Source organism: Pyrus communis, chromosome 3 (assembly GCF_041283825.1).
Source record: "Pyrus communis isolate YQ-2024b chromosome 3, ASM4128382v1, whole genome shotgun sequence".
Taxonomy (NCBI): domain Eukaryota; kingdom Viridiplantae; phylum Streptophyta; class Magnoliopsida; order Rosales; family Rosaceae; genus Pyrus; species Pyrus communis.
This window is the reverse complement of record NC_142567.1, coordinates 2076332-2097090: the sequence shown is the minus strand read 5'-3', so window position 1 is coordinate 2097090 and position 20759 is coordinate 2076332. Positions and strand designations below refer to the sequence as shown.

Below are 20759 nucleotides of genomic sequence, written 5' to 3'. Positions count from 1 at the left end.
TTTTTGAATTTTTCATTAGTTTTCTTATTAAATAATAATACTAATAAATAAAAACAAATGAGGAAATTGCACAAATAGTAATTATTGGTCCAATTAAAATTCTTGTTTGGTAAATTGCCATGATGATTAGTGCCTTCATCTTATAATTATTGTATTCTGAATTCAAACACTTCTCTTGTATTTAATACAATGTATCGCGTATACTATCAACATTCATTATTTTTCATTAAAAATTTAGTCAAAACTTATCATTTGTATAAGCATGAAAATCAAGAGTGGCTCAACTTCAAGATGAATAATCCTAACATCCAACTGACTAAAGCTTGTGAATGCATTTGAAGCGGTGAAAGTACACAAGAAAATGTGCTCATGTGTGCAAGGCATGATGAGTTTTGAATAAAATTTCTAATGAAAATTGGCAGAGGCGCGTTGAGATTGAGAGTGGAGTCTGTGTTTTAGGGTGACAAGATTTTTTGTTTGAGACATTTTTACTCACACTCTCACACCTATAAGAATTGGGCATTTATGTATGACACTACTACTACATTAGGGTTTATAAGTATTATACTAATTTTAATATATTGGTGCACTTTGCATATAGTTCAATATACTAATAGATAAGGTGTTGGGTTCTACTTATGCGTTTTAGGTTCAAAATTTTCCCTCTCTTAAATAGTAGTTTTGAACCCGCCTCCCTCTTCTAAATTATTGTAATAATTCTGAAACCATCTCCTGTAAGCTCTTAAATTATTATAATAATTTAAACTTTTCGCTTATATTACTAATAAATTTAAAAATATATATATGTTGGTCCACTTGCTTTTGGTTCGCGTATATAAACCAAGGTCCTTCCCAAACACGGCGTCCCACTCTCACACTCCCCAGTTCGCCCACTCCCACTGTTTTTGGTAGCTCTTAACTCTCCAACTACCCAAAAACCCACTTCGTTTCCATTTTCTAGTGAGAGAAGGAAATAGGGAGAAAAACCAGAAGAGGGAGAGAGAGAGACGAGCAGTTCTCCGCCATCAATGCTTCTCGGCAACAAAGCGTGAGCACACACTTTTAGCGCTCTCAATTGTCGCAAAGCATTCAATTAATCACAAAATGGAGCTGAGCAAGGTAACCTTTGAGATCTTCACGAAGCTGGAGCAGAAGTGGCTCTCCCACTGCGAAACCGCCAAGAAGACTCGGATCCTCAGCATCGACGGCGGCGGAACCACCGGCATTGTCGCCGGAACCGCCTTGATCCACCTCGAGGATCAGATCCGACTCAAAACCGGCGACGCCCACGCTCAAATCGCCGATTTCTTCGACCTCGTCACTGGTACTGGCATCGGAGCCGTCCTGGCCGCCATGCTTGTCGCCGATGACGGCTCTGGCCGCCCTCTCTACACCGCTAGAGATGCTGTGAACTCGGTTTCCGAGAAGAATGCCGACATGTTCAAATTGATGTTTGGTGGAGTGTTTCGCCGGCGCCGGAGGTACTCCGGCGGGAGCATGGAGAAGGCGTTGGCGGAGCTTCTTACGAGGGAGGACGGGAAGGTCCTGACGCTCAAGGACACGTGTAAGCCTCTCCTGGTTCCCTGCTACGACATGAAAAGTTCCGCCCCGTTCGTGTTCTCCCGAGCCGACGCTTCCGAGTCGGCGAGTTTCGACTTCGAAATGTGGAAAGTCTGCCGGGCCACGTCAGCGACTCCAGGCGTGTTCAAGCCGTTCAGCCTGATCTCCGTGGACGGGAAGACATCGTGCTCGGCGGTGGACGGTGGTCTGGTGATGAACAACCCGACGGCGGCTGCTGTGACTCACGTACTCAACAACAAGCGCGACTTCCCCTCAGTCAATGGCGTCGAGGACCTGCTGGTTTTGTCGTTAGGTAACGGCCCGTTGAGCGGAGGGAAGGCGGGGCGGAGTAACGGAAAGTGCTCGCCGTCGTCGGTGGTTGACATTGTGCTGGACGGAGTTTCCGAGACCATTGACCAGATGGTAGGAAACGCCTTCTGTTATAACCGCGCTGATTATGTCAGAATTCAGGTATATAATTATGGAGATTAGATTAACTTAATCTGGATTAATTAAAGGTTTTTGTTACGGAATGATTGATGGCGTTTGTTGCAGGCTTTCGGATTGGGGACCGAAGTGGTTGCGGGCCAGCGATCGAAGGAGGAAGCGGAGGTGTTGAAGGAGAGAGGGGTGGAGTCGTTACCGTTTGGCGGGAAGCGGTTATTGACGGAGACAAACGGAGAGAGAATCGAGGATTTCGTGCAACGACTCGTGGCTTGTGGAAGGAGCAGTCTGCCACCTAGTCCCCGCAAGGACTCCGGCGTTAGCCCCCTCGCTAACGGCCGTTAGTTAGAATTTGGTTTTTATTTCTTTCTTTTTTCTCAGTAATTTTTCCTCTTTTGGTAGGTTTTCTGGAAGCTGTAATTTGTAACCGATCTCAGGTTCACCGTACTACGAGTAGCAGCTAATAATAACCCCTTGTGCATCTTTAATTATTCAACTAAATGACACAATTATGTTTTCTCTTACGATGTAGAAAAGCTAACTTACACCAAGTAGACATTGTGACGATATCTTTAATCAACGTTAAAATATTATGAGTTTTAACATTGCTTATGATATGATAATGAGTAACTAGTGTTACAATGGCGGCGTTGTTGTAGGTAGGTCTATCAAAGGAACACAAAAACACCAATAATGCTGACATTTCAGATTAACTCCAAATTACACTGTTCCTTATCCATGTGCAAGATTAGGAATTGGATGCGATCAATTTTCTATCTTAGTAGTATAAATTGATTTTGTGCTACTTTTATGAAACTTGATGTAAATTTGAGGCCACTATCGTCTAAACTAAAACCTCTATTAGATTTTATCATACAATTAGAGTTACTTTAGTCACACGATAAGAAATAAAATCGAGATCTTATCTGGATCTTCAAGTCTGGAGCCGACTGACTCAAAAATGTGGGCTGCTCAAATGAAAAAGAGAGATCTAGATCCTTATTATGTGTGAGGCGTGTTACTGTGATGGACAAATAAGAACTGTAAAATTTTAAATGAATGATTAAATCTCTGAGTCCGTCGACTCTGTACATAAAAATCTGGATAGAATCTCAAATCACAATACCATATTTTGGTTCCAGTTATACCCACGAGTCTCACTTATTTTACCTTTGTGTACATGGGAGCTTGGTTTTCATTTCCCAATTATTCGAGTGTCAGCCTGCACTTCGACCTGGTGGTCTGTCAATATATCCTTTTCGAAACTAAATACAAATAGAAATGATCACAAGGATCTGCCAATAGTACAAATTAGCGTCATATGCATATAATTTAAAAATCTATTGGCAAATGGCAAATGGCAAATGGCAAATTTTCAGGTGTTAGTTTTTCAGCCACAGCCACAGGCCTATAAAAAGGAAAAAAATCATATCCTTCTTGTGATTGATATGTAGTTTTGGATTTGTTCATCGGCAAGGACGAAGTTAGAAATTTAACTAAGACGGGGCACTTTAAAAAATTTAAGCTCCTTTTTTGGACAAATAAAGCTGGTTCTTCTACAAATGTTGAAAAAATTACTTACAAAATGCATATTTTATTACTCTATTGTTTAATTTTGTCTTTAATTGTTGTATTGACAATCCAATGCTCATTTGTACTAACTAACTAAATACATGCAACTCAATAGGTTTAGACATTAGTGCATGAGAAAAATATACAAGAAGAAAGGAGGGGCATTTAAAAAACTAAAAGAGGATTTTTATTATTTTAATATGATTAATTGAATAATTTGTAAAGTAAAAAAAAGGGGAATGATTAATTGAATAATTTGTAATGCAAACAAAATAGGATGAGAGGGGGCATGTGCCCCCACTGGGCCTTACCTCCCTCCGTCCACGATCATCGGATCCTTTTGTCAAAAAATGATCCTGAATTTAGGGGAATCCCTTATAATTAAGAGTTGTTTATGAGGTGTACTTACTCCGGTTACATCACTGTAAAGGTATTTCAGACAAACATTGAAAATTAAAATACACATGATAGTGTATAATTATTTTGAAATATACTACTACGATAAGTAACTCCTCACATCAATGACGGTGTAAGAGACTCACATAAAAGAGTTCAATTGTTTTAACTTTCATCCTAATTAACATTTAGTCCCTAAACTATACCTAAGTTGGTAGCATTCACTCTTGCTCCCGAGGTCTTGTGTTTGAATCCATTTTCACTTCATTTAATATAGATTATCTTATTGTTTGTTGAACAAACTAACAACTGTACACCATTGCCCCCGCCATTAATTTTGTCCAAAGTTATGTTAGTATGATGATGTGGCACACGTGCGAGTTCACATATCTAATTCTAAATATGCGTTCCGTGACAAGGATAAAAATTGGCTTTTTATATTAGTACCTCATAAAATGTTAAATGCACCCCACATTAAATTTTCATACTAAATGATTTATGTATCCTACTATGTAATGACAATTTTGACCTTATTAGGCTTTAAAAAATAAAAAATTTCTAAATACACCGCAAATCACTTTTATTATTTATCTTCACCAACTATCAAAACTTCTCCCACCCTCCATTTTTTTACGCTACTATCCTCTTTTATTTTTTGCTTTCCTTCTTCGTGGCGAATTAAGGGGACTAACCGACATCAAAAGCCTTTTCGTGACGCTAGCAGTGATGTTTGTTCTATTATCCAACATTGCATGAGTTTATGTTAGATTTTTACCAAATATCTGACATAAATTATGTTTTCTTGTCAGTTTTTGGACCGCCAGTTATAGGTAATTTTGTAGTAGTGGAATACTACAAATTGGATGAACACACATATATGATAGCTATAAAATTTGTTAGCAAACCATAATTTTTCATATGAAAAATGCCTACAAATTGGTAAGAGCTTTTGATTTCATTACACGGGCCAAATATTGCTTCGTAAGATACTACATCAAAGCACAACTTAAAAGTTTACATGTATCAAAATCATCTTCGAAAATTAATAGGCTACACAGGCAAGCCCTTGCTTGAACAACAGAGTAGAACGGAAAACAAAATCATAAGACGTCTAATTTCTAAGATGTTAGAGCGTGATTCGGATGGTGAAGTAGTAAACTTGAGTCACAGTTCAATGAGCCAACTACGCCGTTTAAAAATGAACGAAAAACAACAGAGTAGAACGAAAAACAAAATCATAAGATGTTTAAAAATGAGCGTTATAAGATTTAAAAAATGTGGGGTGTATGAAGAAAATGCGAGATGTATGTTGAGAATGTGGGGTATGAGGGTATTATGGGGAAGTATGTAAGGTGTATTAAGATAATTTTTAATTAAAAAAATAAATATACGGTGCATTAAGTATGTGAGGTTTATTCAACAATACTTGAGGTGTTAATATAATAAGCCTAAAAGTTTAGTGACCAAATCTAAACTATTGTAAAGTTAATGGACCAATTTTGGATATTATTGTGAGTCCCCTGTACCCTGCCATATGTAGTCAAATTGATAAAAAATCTCACATACGAAGAAACAATGATGCACGTTTAAATTTTAATTTAAGAATCATATCTAAACTACGCTGAAAGTTGAAAGACGAGATCTAAGTTTCAAATGTAGTCAAACTTGGATTTGAAAGGATTTTAAAAAACTTTAAAATCCTAGTGTAGTCAATTAAAAGATTTTAAAGGATTTTAGAATCCATTCAAATTTAGGTGTAGTCAATTAAAGGATTTTAGAATCCTTTAAAATCTAGGTGTAGTCAATTAAAAGATTTTAAAGGATTTTAAAATCCATCCAAATATAAGCGTATTCAAAAAATTAAGATTTTGGATGATTTCAATAAGTTGTGAATTTTGTGAGATTTGAGAGCCAAAAATATATATATAACCAATACTAAAAAAAATCTAACCTCACCCCCTAGGATTTCAAATCCTTCCACCACAATCCATTCAAATTCTTTAAAAATCCATATGAATTTTGTTGGAGTCTTTAATCCACTTAATTCCTATCAAATCTATTATTTTTAGAATCCTTTAAAATCTTAGTTTGACTACACTACATCCCCTAAATAATTGTGTAGGGAAAGGACTGTATTAATTATCCCAGAAACTATTTAAGAACAAAATAATTATCGCAAATGCGGTAATTTTATTCATGACTAATTGAACAAAAAAGTACCATGTTGTACTTTGAGAACATCAAACGAGTGGGCCCTGCAAACCCTTTTGCATATTATTTTCAGCTACAACTGAAATATGTAGTAATTAATGTAGGCAAAGAAAAGGAACCGAATCCCGTTATTAGGTGAGCAAGATTTCACATACCGTGAGCCTCTAACAAACAACCTTTTCAACATTCATCTTCTTAACCTGCTGTACACACACACACACACACACACATCTTTCATTAAATTTCACCTTTCGGTTCTCAATTATACCATATGCTAGGTCAAATTGGCAGATTTAGGATTCGAATCTCAAGGAGTCTAGTATTAAGGGTTCAAGGTTTGTTAATAGAAACAGAACGTGAAGCGCGCAAAACAAATTTTCAATTTATTCACTAAGGCATTTCGTCGAATACTTAGTGAGTTTGATGTTGTCAGCTGAACAAAATAACGCACGTGTCAACACATGTTACCATATGTCGAAATAGTCTGATGCGTACTATTGAGAGAATTTGAGAAGTGTTGTTGATGCAATATGCGACATGCATTTCGTCAAAACACTTGGTGGACACAAAAAGAACCCATACCAGACATTTAAAGAATCTTGAAAGACCTTTACATGTATATTTTTCAAACATCAGATGAATCTGGGACATCTAGGTCTCATTAAGCATTCGTCATTGGCTTGGTCTAAAACTTGCATGCTGTCATTATATTTATATTGGGGCGCTTAATATGATATATATATATATATATATATATATTGAATGTAACAGATACATATAAGTTTTTCTCTTAATGTGAATCGCTTCGTGCACTTATTCTCGGCACTATAAAGGGGCCTAGGCCACTAGTTTGCATATGTTCCTAAACTTTCTGTTTTCCTTTTGGATTTTTCTTACATAGTAGATGCATAGTTGTCTTTGGTCAAATTATTAGTTGGTTTGCAAGTGGTCCTTTACCACAGTGGTGGAAATGAGTTGAGTCATTGCATAACTGTATGGGTTCAAACCCCGTCGGTGGCTAATCTAACATCTAATCTAACAAAATCTATCGTTTGACAAAAAAAAAAAAAATTTATTAGTTGGTTTAATTAAATATATACATATACTTTCCATCTTCTACCGGATGTTGGAATGACAATAGTGGCAATAAATAAGACAAGATTTGCGGCTTATTAAACCATGCGTGAGAAATGGCAGAAACGTTTATGAGTGTGATGGTTGTTACAGGTTTTTTATTAACACACATGTTATAACATGACTTAGTTATGTGGTTGATATCACATGAATCCGACTTAAGGTATAGTATTAACAAACAGATTATTTGCGTGTTTTTTCCATAATGGTGTATCACATACATACAACACCACAATAATAGTATAATCGTGTCATAAAAGTTTTTCGGTATTGTAACCAGAATGATCTTTAAGATTGTCATAACTCTGCACTATGGTCTATAAGATTTAAAATTGATAGAAGTGGTCCATGAGATTGTCCACCATCAATCATTTTGGTCACTCTGTGAAAATTTTCCGTTAAATTGAAGAAACCATCAGTTCAAGTGGAGATGTTGATTTGACAAAAATACCCTCAATTCAAAGGAGATTTCTCCTCGAATGACCAAAATGATTAACGGTGAAGAATCTCAGGGATCAATACTTATATCGATTTTAAATCTCAATAACCAAAATAAAGAGTTATGACAATCTCATATACCATTGCGACTTAAAAACTAAGTTCCTCTCTCTCTCGTGTGACTGTACTGTGGAGTAGAGCCAGCCAACCTGTTTGATGTGGACTCCGTGGGGATCACATTCACAAAGAGAAGAGAAAACAGAATCCTAGGGATTTCAGTGTGCATGGTTTTTTCAATTCCGTCGGCTTTCATGGTAAAAGGAGTAGAGGAATGTGAGGTTAGGTTGGCCGTTTGGGGGGGACCTAATCTAATTTTGGCACTGGATTTAATATTTTACATGGCTAAGTACTAATTTTTTGGTTTTTTGGTGCAGTATATCTCAGTCGTCCATCCATTTCTTTCACCGAATTATTCATCTCTATAAGATTTTGCAGCAGGTCCTTTCCATTGTCTCTTTCTCTCAGTTTACCATACGTACGTACTATTTTGTACCATTTTTTGTAACTTCTTTGAAATGAAATGTCATGATCAATATCTCCATCCATAACTTTGCATTTTGCAACAATTCATTGGTTACAATTCTAGATGTTAACAGGTCAATTACACCTTACAAATGATACATACAAATTTAACGTTATGATGACCCATTACCCAACACAAAAGGACACAATCCACTAGCGAATCATATTCTTATCGGCTCATCTGTTAGGAACTATTTAAGATAACGAGTTTGACATAAATGTCTTGTTAAGATAACAAGTACGACACGAACACAATAAACAAAACCCGTTTGCCAGGTCTACGGGATGATCTTTCTATGCTAATTACACATATAATATATAATACACGAACAATGGAAATTGTATAGTCACAGACAGCCCCGCCCCAGTGCTGCCAGGGCAATCGTCCGGGGCACCAAAATTATTAGGGTAGTATATTTATATATGTTTTCTAAGAGTATAATTTTATAAAATTTGGTTCAATGACAAAGAAATTTGACTAGAACTGTTGGTTTTGTTGTTTGAAATTAATGAGGAGGCCTTGGGTTCAAAACACCATGTGTGTTTATTTATCTTTGATTTTTTACGAATTTTTGTTTGGTTGTTAATTTATTTTTAATTAGTAGCTAGTAGCTATGTGAGTTGTTATTTTTAAACATTTGTTCCAATTCAAGTCTAATCTTCAATAAAGAGTAATGCGTTGACCAAATTTTTAGACCAAATTGCAAATCATATGACGTGTCATCAAAAAGTTTAATTTAGTACCCATTTATTACTTATACATATCAATTAAAGACTCAAAAACATCATTATTTTTTAATCCCATATTGACAAGGTTAGTAAATAAGAAAAAACACATCACGATTTATACAAAAACACTTTAAAAATTCAGATTGAAAACAAAACCGATATCTATCTACTTATAAACCAGAGTTTTTTTGTCTTCTTCTCACGATACAAAATAAATTAGTTTTTCTGTGTTTCTAAATTATTAAGTTTAAAGTGATTTTCTAAGTATAATTTTATCGATGTCTTACGTGTGAAAGTAAATAATTTTTTTATATAAAATAAGAGCACATTTTTTTATATCTCCCGAGCCTCAAAAATCTCTAGACCGGCACTGGTCACAGACTCACAAGGCACCTGTATTGGCGAATTAATAAAGAGTGGTGTTAGAAATTGAGAGAACACAAATATTCGAAAAATAAAAGAGAAAATAAAAAAAGATATAAGGTTGGCTGCATGGCGGCTTGAAATTGGCGGAGGAGGGTGGCTTCTGCTTTTCGTATAAGTTGTGTTTCAGAAACGACCTGAGGCCGACAAGGTTTTTTTTTTTTTTTTTTTTTTGGGGGTAAACAAGTTTCGGATGTGAGTCATATCTTAGGGCGATCCTCATCCCTGGCCGTTCTGGCCACCACAATTAATTAAAAATTCCTTTCGTTTTAACTCACTGCTTAACCTTTTTTGTTTCATGTTTTGTTTTGTGTGTACCAAACTAGTTGAAGAATCCAAATTACGTGGCTCAATGCTTTTTTCCTTTTGTAGGTAGGATAAGTACGTACCATAGAAAAATTACATTGAGCAATATTTATTTTGTACTTCCATCGTCATGGTTGCTAACCTCTTTTTGCATATCAGGTGTTATTGTGATGCGATGATAATGATAGACACGTATTTGTATAAAAGCATATTCTTCTATAAATCTCTAGTATAATATGTGCTCCTAGTGAAATGGAAGATTCTCATTGTCATTTACATGACAAGAAAGATAGACAAGGCTGATCGTGAGGTATGCAGAGTAGACGGCAACCTAAGGCCTCCGAAGGTGGCCCCCAAATTTTTTTATTATATATTTATAAAGATTAATTTCACAAATTTTGTGTCAATTCAAATAAGAAGTTTATACACTTTGAGTTTTTGCCTAAATACAATAGCCTATTGAGCGGAGTGGTTGAGCCCAACATTTGTAAGATTTAGTTGTTTTATATAATTAATTGAATAAAAAACAACAAACTTGTTTTGTACGTGAAAGGTAAAACGTCAAACAACTCAAATCTATTCTTATTGACTTGAAACCACAAGGCGTGTAATATTTAGGTAATATTTATTTATATTTTTTCTATTAATTTTTAATGATATTTAATGTAAAAATAGACATTTTTATTTATACATATTAATGTACAAAGATTAGGGGATCGAAAACTTTAAAGCTCACTTCAAAAACTTCGCCTAGAATCCCCAAATTTTCAAAACCAGCCCTGAAGATAGACATCATATAGGAAAACCTTCACCCTCTTTGCCATTGGATGCCATACATCTCGATTCATCTCACTAGAAAAACTTGTAGGGTTGCATCATATTTTGTGCTCCGACTTTCCATGATAACTTCAAATCTGTTATAAACTGACAGGGAAAAAACTCATCACATATATCGATCCTTGAAAACAAGGTCATTATTCTCCACCAGCAAAACTGTGCAAGTAACATGGAAGAGCACCTCTGCCATATATTATATTATTATTCTACCCTATCACACATCAACTCCACATTTCTTTCACTTTTAATCGTGCATGGTTAAAAAATCACACAATTTTTTGGTAGGATCTCCTTGTTATTCATTTACGTTATTGGTTTCATATCAATGCTTATTATTTAACAGTGTTTGTTTCCTCTTTTAGTAAAGCAGATTCTTGGCTTTATAACCCATATGTTAAAATGGTCACTTTATGTTCTTAACAATTATGAAAATTAATGAAAATAACTTGAAAATTTTGAGTTTTAACGATAAAGACAAGATAAAGGTTAAAGTGAATAATATCAGAATTGACTTTTTAGTGTAAAAATATGATTTTTTTTTTTTTGTTAAAATGAACAGTATCGAAAGCTTTTCATTAAAGTTCCCTTTAATAATCATATTGCTAATTAAATTATTAATTTTGGTTTTTTTTTTCTTTCTAAAAAAGCGAATCAGCTGGTGGTTTTGCCACGACAATCCACCATTCTGAGGGACGAGATGACTCACAAATGCATTTCAACCTCCCTCTGGCTACCATCGTATGATTCGCCACCACTATGAATTGTACCCAAGACGTGTTGTGTGAAATACAAATCTGAAATTCGTTCCCAACTACTGGACCATCCATAATGGTTATTAACTTTGGTCGTTGGCTTGTCATAATTGACTACCTCTATTTATGTATTTTCAACGAGGTCTCCACTTAATATATGTTTCTTCTTTCATATAAGAGATTAGATAGAGACTTTCGATAAATATTGTGTCTATCTTCAAGCGATTGGTTTGCATTAAATCTATTTGATTAATATCATCCTTGCTCAAAAGGAAGAGAGATTGAACTTAAAGTGGTTTGGCGGGCAATCTTGTTCAATACATGCAATGATCAATTGATCTTTGAGGCCATTTGATTAAGACCTAGGATACCAAGAAAGAGTAAATTTTCAACTTTTTAGTGATGAAACCGTTTGATTAAGACGCAAGTTATGCTCCTATTAAGAATCATATCCATTTCCATCAGACCAAGCATTGAGAGCCACCTTTAATATTTTCATCTCCAAACTATTTAATTAATTAAAATAATTGACTAATTATTCTTTAAGTTTATGATTAAGCTTGGAAAGAACAAGCTGTAGTTCAACCCATGCTTTCTGGATTCGAAACTCCTCCTTTCCTTTAATTATAGTAAGAATTTCGACATATTTCATTCATGGGCACTGCCATTTACACACTCATTTTTACTTTTCATCACCTCTCTCAATTTAAAACTGTCAGATTAAATGAATTGAAGAACGTCAATGGCACAAAATTAACAATGGTACGTAAGAGGTAAAAATGAGTGTGTAAATAGCATTATACTTTGTTCATACAATAAAGCAGTAAACCCTGTTATACATATGTCACAAAACTTGGGTTTCAAGGATTAGGATTCTAAAGTACAATTAATTACAATACTTGTGGAACAAAGAATCCTTAAAAAGTTTTTATTCTATCAACTTCATGTATACATATTATCTTCTTTTTTTTTTTGATAGGAGGAGGAGGTTAAGGGTGTGTTTGATTGCCCTCCTTAGCTCTCACTGGACTGGACAAGATTACCTTTTAGTCTAATCCCGTGTCTGTTTACGGAAGGGCCTGACTTTAATGAGACTCACCCTGACTAAATTGGACTAAACACTTAGCTAAAAGGGCTTAGTGAGACACCTCGAAATCGGGCGGACTGCTAAGACCTTAGCTTCCCCCTCCCGCTTCGCACATCCATCTACTTCGTCCTCGTTTCCTAGAACCATCTTCAAGATCAGATCAAATCTCAGAAACAAAATTGAAGAAAAATCTGCAAACATTCTATTTTCAAAACCACATCCAACACCCAAAATCTCAGAAAACCTAAAAAAAAAAAAAAAACAATCTAAAAGTGAGATGAGCTTGAAATTTTCAATCACACAACACCAAGAAAACCAAAAACCCAAAAAATCTGTAGTGAGGTGAGCTTGAATTTTTCAATCACAGCACCCAGAAAACGCAAACCAGATCCAACCCCCATCTTCTACCTTTGGGCCAGTCGCACATGCAACCCGCTCCTAACTCCTAAATTTTCAATATCTTTCTTGCTTTATGGTTTGATTGTGAAGATTTGCAGTCGATTATGAAGTTGGGAGATGAACAGCTTCTGAGTTTAATTTTGATGTTAATTTCTTTCATCAAAAAATGGAGATGAACAGAAAACAAAAGGTAGAAAATAGGGAGATGAACAGAGAACAAAAGAAAAAGATGGAGATGAAGAGGGAGAAGGACGAAGAAAAATTAGGAAGAAAACAGAGGGAGAGGGGCGGAGAAAATTAAGGAAGAAAGAGGGGATGAACGGAACACAATTGGGAATGGAAGAAAGTTTCTAGAATGAGAAAATAGACTGAAGTAATAATAAAATATTACTAAATATTTATTAAATAATGTAAAATATTAATAAATATGAATTAAATAATATAATATTGGAATTTGTTATTAGTCTGTTCCTTAGTCATGACATTGCGCCAAACGTTTCATTGAGCTAATCCAGCTTAGCCTAGTCTAAGCCAGCCCAACTTAGTCTCTGCAGCTAATCCAGTCTGAGATAATCTGGTACAACAAACGCATTCTAAATATATATAGAACCTCGAGGATATAAACAAATGCTCTAAATAATAACTTGAAGTACAAGCTTTTGCTACGTTTATTTCAATTTAGTTATAAAGAGGCATAAAAATATAGGACTATATTTAATTAGAAAAATTAATGAAAAGAGCTTGAAAACTTTGAGTTTTAACGATAATGACAAAATAAAAGGTAAAGTGAATAGTAGCAGAATTGATTTTTTAGTGTACAAATATGATTTTTCGTTAAAGTAAACAGTACCGAAAATTTTTCGTTAAAATTCTCTATTTAATTGTGCTTCACCATCTCCATGTCCTTATGCATCAGAACAATTTAAGGTCAGGTTAAAGACTCCACCCCATAAAGCCCTTCAGTCGGTATGACAATTTAAGATCTTTCCGTGAGTCTCTGTGAATAGGACCTGAACAATTTAAATGGCCTAAGGAGCAAGGACACCTAATAAATATGATTTTTACCTTTTTTCTTCTGACATTTACATTACATTTTTCTTTAATTCTTGAGCTACCAATTAATGATTTCAACTAGATTGTAATTGTTCGTTTTATTTGAACAACTAACTCCGCTTGTGTAATATTTTTTTTACACTGTCGGTTCCAAAACTCAAATAAAGGAAGAGGAAGAGAGTATCAAGTAGTTGACAATCCGCATTTTGTTTTTTCTCATTGAATTCCTAATAGAGAACAACTCTAAGATATTTCCCTTACTAAATAAGGCAGGAAGAAATGTAATACTAGTACTATCGACCTTGATTGCTTTAAATCTAAGGAAAATTATAAAAAAAATGTTTGAAAATTTTAAGTTTTAATAATAAGGATAAAATAAAAGGTAAAGTGAATAGTACTAAAATTAATTTTTTAGTATAAAAATATAATTTTTCGTTAAAATAAACAGTACCTGAATCTTTTCGTTAAAATTACCTTAAATCTAATGTCAATTTCATAGTTATATATGTCGAGTGGGTGTGCATGGCACCCATGCATAATGTCAATTGTCCTTTTCTTCCTTCATTTTTCTTTGGATCAAGATCCTCTCCTGAACCTTGTATGAGGATCTGTTGGATAAAAATCTAACGGTTACAAAGAGAGAGGTCCCTTTAAAGTTATAATAATTATAGCCGTTGGATTTTCATCTAACAGTCCACACTTCTTGATCATGATGATCCTCATCCTTAGATCAGGAGAGGATCCTCATCCATTTTTCTTTTGGTGTGAAAATAATTGATTAGACACAAATACATAAAGTTTGCCTTAAAAGGAGAGACAACCTAAATAATACAGAATACTAAGATGACTGTATACATTTTGTAATGACAATCTTTCTCAAAAACACATGGTATCAATGAAGATATGAGATCAATTAAGTGAATGAAGACATAATATTTAAGGAAAATTAATGAAAAAGACATGAATTTTTTTTTAATTTTAACGATAAAGATAAAATAAAGGGTAAAATGAATAGTACCAGGTTTGACTTTTTAGTGTAAAAATATGATTTTTCATTAAAGTGAGTAGTACCACGACATTTTCGTTAAAACTCCCTAATATATATTCATGCAAAACCTAGAAACCCTAGCGTCAATACATAAAATTGATTTGAGGTTGAATACTTGATGATATATAACATCCATGTAATAGGACCCTGTGTAAGATTAACCATTATATTGGGCAGTTTCAAACCCTAGATCACCTAGTTTACTTCTAGCCCATAACCTTACCTTCATCACTGCTGAACTAACAGGAGCCAGTGCCTTTAGAGTCAATATATTTTCATCGTTGCCAATATTTGCAAAATTGATAACAAAACAAAACCAGGGAAAATGATCGTCACCATGATAGGATCAGCTGATCTCTCTTATTATACCAAACCAAATCACACAACGCCGCCCATTCCTCCATCCTTCCAGATCCCATGCACAAGTACGTGTACATCTCTCTTTTTCGAACCCTATAGAAGGTGTTAATACTATATATAGATTGCGATAGGGTTAAATACACATAAACCCCTAAGAATTTTTGGGTTTTCACAAAACTACTACAAGTTTCGAAAGTAGAACAAACTTTCCATGACGTTTCAGAATCATTTCATAATTAGTAGGATTAACTGAAATTAGTCACCCTTTCACGCATCCATCGTACGAAACCACACAACATCCATGTGAAGTTCTCTTTGTGATTTACAGAAGAGGGGAGAAGACGGCAGGAGAGAAGGGACCGGTGAGGAGAATGGCAGAGAGACACAGAGTGATATGGTGCGAAGGCGTCCTCAATTTAAATTTGACATGAACGGATTAAATTACTTTAGATTAATCAAATGATCAAGAATTGTCTAAATACACGTAAATCCACAGATGACAAATATAGAAACTTAGCATCCTTTCCAAATAATTATCTCATCGTAGTAAGTTTGTAACTGCATGCATACGAATTCAGATTTATATTTAACCACTTGACATAGTCGAGACAAATTAGCTAGGATTATCATCCAAAACAATTTCCAAAAGAAGTGGTCGATCGGTACGTGACGCAGTAGAGAACCCAAGAGTCTCTGGAGACGAGGATGATAACTTGGGAATCACTCAACCAAAGGTAATTAATGGAATCACTCACGTCACTAATCGTGAATTTACTCGACACAACCAAGCCTCATACTTGATTTAAGGAGGAGAAAACTCACTCTCTTCTTAGATTGATTATAATTCACTAAATTGGCATCCTTTTTGTGTTTTTCGACGTCCTAAATCTATTTATGACATTCGTTTTCTGAAATTCAATCGTTTTAGTATAGTTTTATTAATTGGTCCCTTTATATGCTTAGGTGCATTTGTTAGTGGCGTTTTCGTTCTTCCTAGTTCGCACGGCTCTTCGAATACGGAGTAGCTGTGAGTGGACCCCTTCTAAAATACATATTTTACTATTAGAAATGCATACATGAAAAACATGATTTAATGGCTACGTTTTATGAAAGGTTTATGTGTAAATTGGATTTACACTTTATGATATATTATGCTTTATCGACTTTACGTTATTTGTGGTATGTGTGATTGATGACTATATATCTACTTATGAATGTGGTTTTACAATATGATGTTTAAGTTATTTAGCACCGATGAGATATATTTTGGAAAGATTATATTCAATGATTTTTGTGCTTATCTAGTGGTCACTATATGCCTACGGGTGAATGATATCTATATATGGCTTCGGCCGGGTGTTGTAGGGGCCTACGGGCGAATGATATCTATATATTGCTTCGGTCGGGGTGCTGTAGGGGTCTACAGGCGATTGATATTTATATATGACTTCGGTCGGGTACTGTAGGGGCCTACGGGCGAATGTAGGCCTTTGGGCAAATGAAGAGTTCTATATGCCTTCGGGCAATACTGATACCACTACTAAACACACTATATATAATATATGTTTTATGAAGTTTTATGGCACGCTAGGGTTTTCGGAAAATCTATTACATATTATACTATTGAGTTTTCATAAATTTTGGGGGTTAGTACTTTGATGAATAACTGTTTCAGTATTACTTATATATCAACTTGGTCCACTCATATTTTATTCTGCACCCCCTAGGAATGGGGCATACGATCCGAGCTACGAGGCATTCTCATACCAGTGACTTTGTGTCCTTCTCTCTGCTTAGACATTCTTGTAATAGCACTTTCTGTTACACCTTCTGCTTGTATTCTGAATTAGTAGTATGCTCTGAACATGTCATGCATTATCACTATTATTTTGTTAGCAATTGAACTTATTATATTATTTTGTTTATGTCGTATTTGAATATTACATTGCATAGTTATGTGCGAAATTTATATGTATGTTTCACATGTTTTCGGCATATGCATTCATAAAATAACTTGTGTGACCTCAGGTGTCAGCTAGCATGTGGCGTGTCAACACAAATTCTTTTCCGACAATATTTGACTCACATTAATTACCGATACCTGATTCTCATCCATGGGAGCAAGTCCTATTTTCTTCGGAAGAAATGGCGTTTGCAGATTTTCGCGCACAACCACACCCTTCAGTATTTTGCTAATAAGTGTCTGTAGAAAGCTTGGATTGACACATCGTTTGTTGCGTTGGAAACTAGACTTCCACGCTTCTAGTGATGTATGACTCTCTGGATAGAAGTCACTGTAACTAAGTCAACTTTGAGGACGAAATCAGATGATATGCGCAGTGCTTCCATCAGGATTTTGGATAAAAAAAATCCAAAAATCCACTCTGATACCACTTGACGCAGTAGAGAACCCAAGAGTATATGTAGACGAGGGATGATAATTAACTTGGGAATCACTCAACCAGAGGTAATAGAATCACTCACGTTGCTAATCGTGGATTCACTCGACACAACCAAGTCTCACACTTGATTTAAGGAGGAAAAAACTCACTCTCTTCTTAGACTGATTATAATTCACTAAATTGGCTTCCTTCCTTTTGAGTACATAAGGATCCCTTTAAACAGGGAGAGTACAGTAATTGATAGGATAAATATTTAATATTAACACTATGTTTGAATGAAGAAATTTAAGATTACTAACACTATGTTTGGATGAGGGAAATAAACTTGGAATTTCGACTAAAGTTAGAATTTATAAATTGACATGCACAAATTCCTTTTTTTGGATTCATAAACATAGAAATTTAGAATTTTCATGTGGAAAAAAACTTGGAATTTGGGACCTCAAATTTCCAAGTTTAAATTCCATGTAAATATGTGTCATTTTCCAATTTCTATGTTTGAGGGTTTAAAAATAACAAATTCCGTATTCAATTCCATTATTCTTTTAGGTTAACCAAACAAAAAAAATTCAAAAATTCTAGAAAATAAAATCCCGTCATTTTAAAATTTCTTAGTAATCTTAAATTTCCTCATTCAAATATAGTGTAAGGAATTTTAAAATGACGGTAATTGAAATGATGAGATTTTATTTTTTAGAATTTATGAATTTTCTTGTTTGGTTAACCTAACAATGGAATTGAATACGAAATTTGTTATTTTAAAACTCCCAATTTCTATAATTGAGAGTTTTATGAAAATTAAATTTGGGAATGACACATATTTACATGGAAATTAAATTTGGGAATTAGAGGTCTCAAATTCCAAGTTTTTTATTTCCACGCGGAAATTCTAAATTTTTATGTTTATGAATCCAAACAAAGGAATTGGTGCATGTCAATTTATAAATTCTAACTTTTATCCAAATTTCAAATTTATTTTCCTCATTCAAACATAGTATAAAGATTATAGTTTCTAGACATCTAATCAAAACATAACTTTGGAAGATGAAAAGCACCAACATGTTTAATACGTAGGACATATTAATTGTCATGGGCTGCGCCAGTATGCCTCTCTGGGGATCTGGATCCTCTTCTGAGCTTAAGAAGAGGATCCTTCTGACCAAGCAGTGTAAGTTGTTAGATTTTTATCTAACGGTTATAATTAATATAATTTTAAAAGGATCCTCCTGTTATTAGCTTGGTTAGGAGGATCCTCTCCTTAGGCTCATGAGAGGATCCTCTCCTTAGGCTCATACGAGGATCCAAATCCCCTCTCTCGGGCATGCTTCAGAGTTTTCTGTGGATGTTGGGATCGCTCACTGCAAGTCCCAACTAAAATCCAGAAAAGCTTTCATGATTGTTTAATAGTGACGCTTTTGTTTCCTTATGACAATATTACTGATTTTTTAGTATATTTTATGGGAATCTTAATGAAACATTTTTGGTACTGTTTATTTTTAATGAAAAAATCATTTTTATCTTGAAAAGTCATTCACGGTACTATTCACTTACATCTTTATTTTGTTATTTTCGTTAAAACCTAAAATTTTTTAAGATTTTTCGTTAATTTTCCTATATTTTATAGTGTATGTGCTGAACTCCATGTGAATTTGGATCTTGGTTTGTTAGGGTTCGTGGCTTCATGCTTTTATTCTAAGCAAGCCACTTGCCACACATGCGGGCGGTGCATGGCTGATCACCATCATACTCATACGATGTGCCTCGGGTGCAATATTAATGGTGCTTTCCTTTGGAAAGTTCCAATAACTAATACTGAAAAGAAAAGGATATCAAGAAGGAAATTTCCAATAACATGCTAAAAGGATATCAGATGGAGAAAATTTTCGGTTTCTTCAAAACAAAAAATCTTATATATTTTTAATTTACTCTTTAAAGAACAATTTTGCAAGAAACTAACTAAATCATAAAATGCTAAAATTCAAATTGTAAATTTTTTCATATTTAGTTAAATAATATAATTCTTTAATTTATTAAATAACTGTTAGATGACTACATAATTTTAAAATTTAACTAATTTTTTATAGGCTAGATCTTTAATTAAATGTAACCTTGAAAATGAAAGGCAAAAATCATGTGTAATAATGTCGAATGTGAAAAACAGAAAAAAACTAAAAAAAAGAGTTAGCAAGTTCAAATAAGAAGATTGTTAGTGTTTTTCCTACTGCTTGCTTAGTATGTTTCACGAACTCTTGCGTCCTTAGTCTGCATAAAATTGTTGTTTGATTTGCTACTAAATTTAGTCAAACAAGTCCTCCTTGGTCACACGCACACCAATGGAATTGGCATTTAATTCAGTCAAAACCATTGACCTTAAAGTAATTAATTTAAATTACTTTATAAATTAATTAATAGAGATTACTTAAGATTTAATACTTTTGTTAATCGAATCGATTGTGGACTGTGTAGGAACGTACGTGTATGAGTCCCTTGAAGCATATGCTAGCTAGCTCACCCCTGGAAAGATGTTCTTTGATCTTAAGGACAGATTTTATTAAACTTAATCAATGCCAAATTAATATAAGATTGGTAGGATTATTGAGAGAGAGAGAGGGAGAGATCTCCCAACATCTACAAGTGCAGGCACATCAAGCAGTAGTACTAGATACTATTGTATTGGCCAATTGAGTTACCCGCCCCTACAGTTAAGTATATATGGGAAAAGGGATTCTTTCCGGATCCCGTGCACCAAATCTACCAAGTCAATGAATTCAGATTTTTGAAATTTGATTCAACAGCTAAAAATAAGGGTCTCCTTTAAAAATTATAATAATTTTAGTCATTGAATCAAATTTCAAAGGTTCAGATTCGTTAACTTAGTGGATTTGGTGGAAGGGATCTGGAGATGATCATTTTCCGTATATATGTACACAATAGTACATATACTCACGTGGAAAACTTGTCACGAAATAACATATGCGTGTAGGGCTGTAAATTTGCTCGAAACAAGTCGAGCTCGCATCGGGCTC

General features: G+C 34.5%; 1 protein-coding gene across 1 annotated transcript; it reads left to right on the top strand.

The window, feature by feature from the left end:
- The first annotated feature begins 863 nt into the window (after positions 1-863).
- Positions 864-2528, top strand: LOC137716529 (putative inactive patatin-like protein 9). The gene is made up of 2 exons (XM_068455984.2): positions 864-2031; positions 2116-2528. The coding sequence occupies exons 1-2, from the start codon at positions 1105-1107 to the stop codon at positions 2347-2349; spliced, it is 1161 nt and encodes a 386-aa protein (XP_068312085.2). The 5' UTR covers positions 864-1104; the 3' UTR covers positions 2350-2528.
- Positions 2529-20759: the final 18231 nt, after the last annotated feature.

Coding starts and splice junctions, on each gene's coding strand:
- LOC137716529 (XM_068455984.2), top strand. CDS start 1,105: ATGGAGCTGAGCAAGGTAACCTTTGAGATCTTCACGAAGCTGGAGCAG. Junction 2,032..2,115: donor CTGATTATGTCAGAATTCAG/GTATATAATTAT, acceptor CGTTTGTTGCAG/GCTTTCGGATTGGGGACCGA.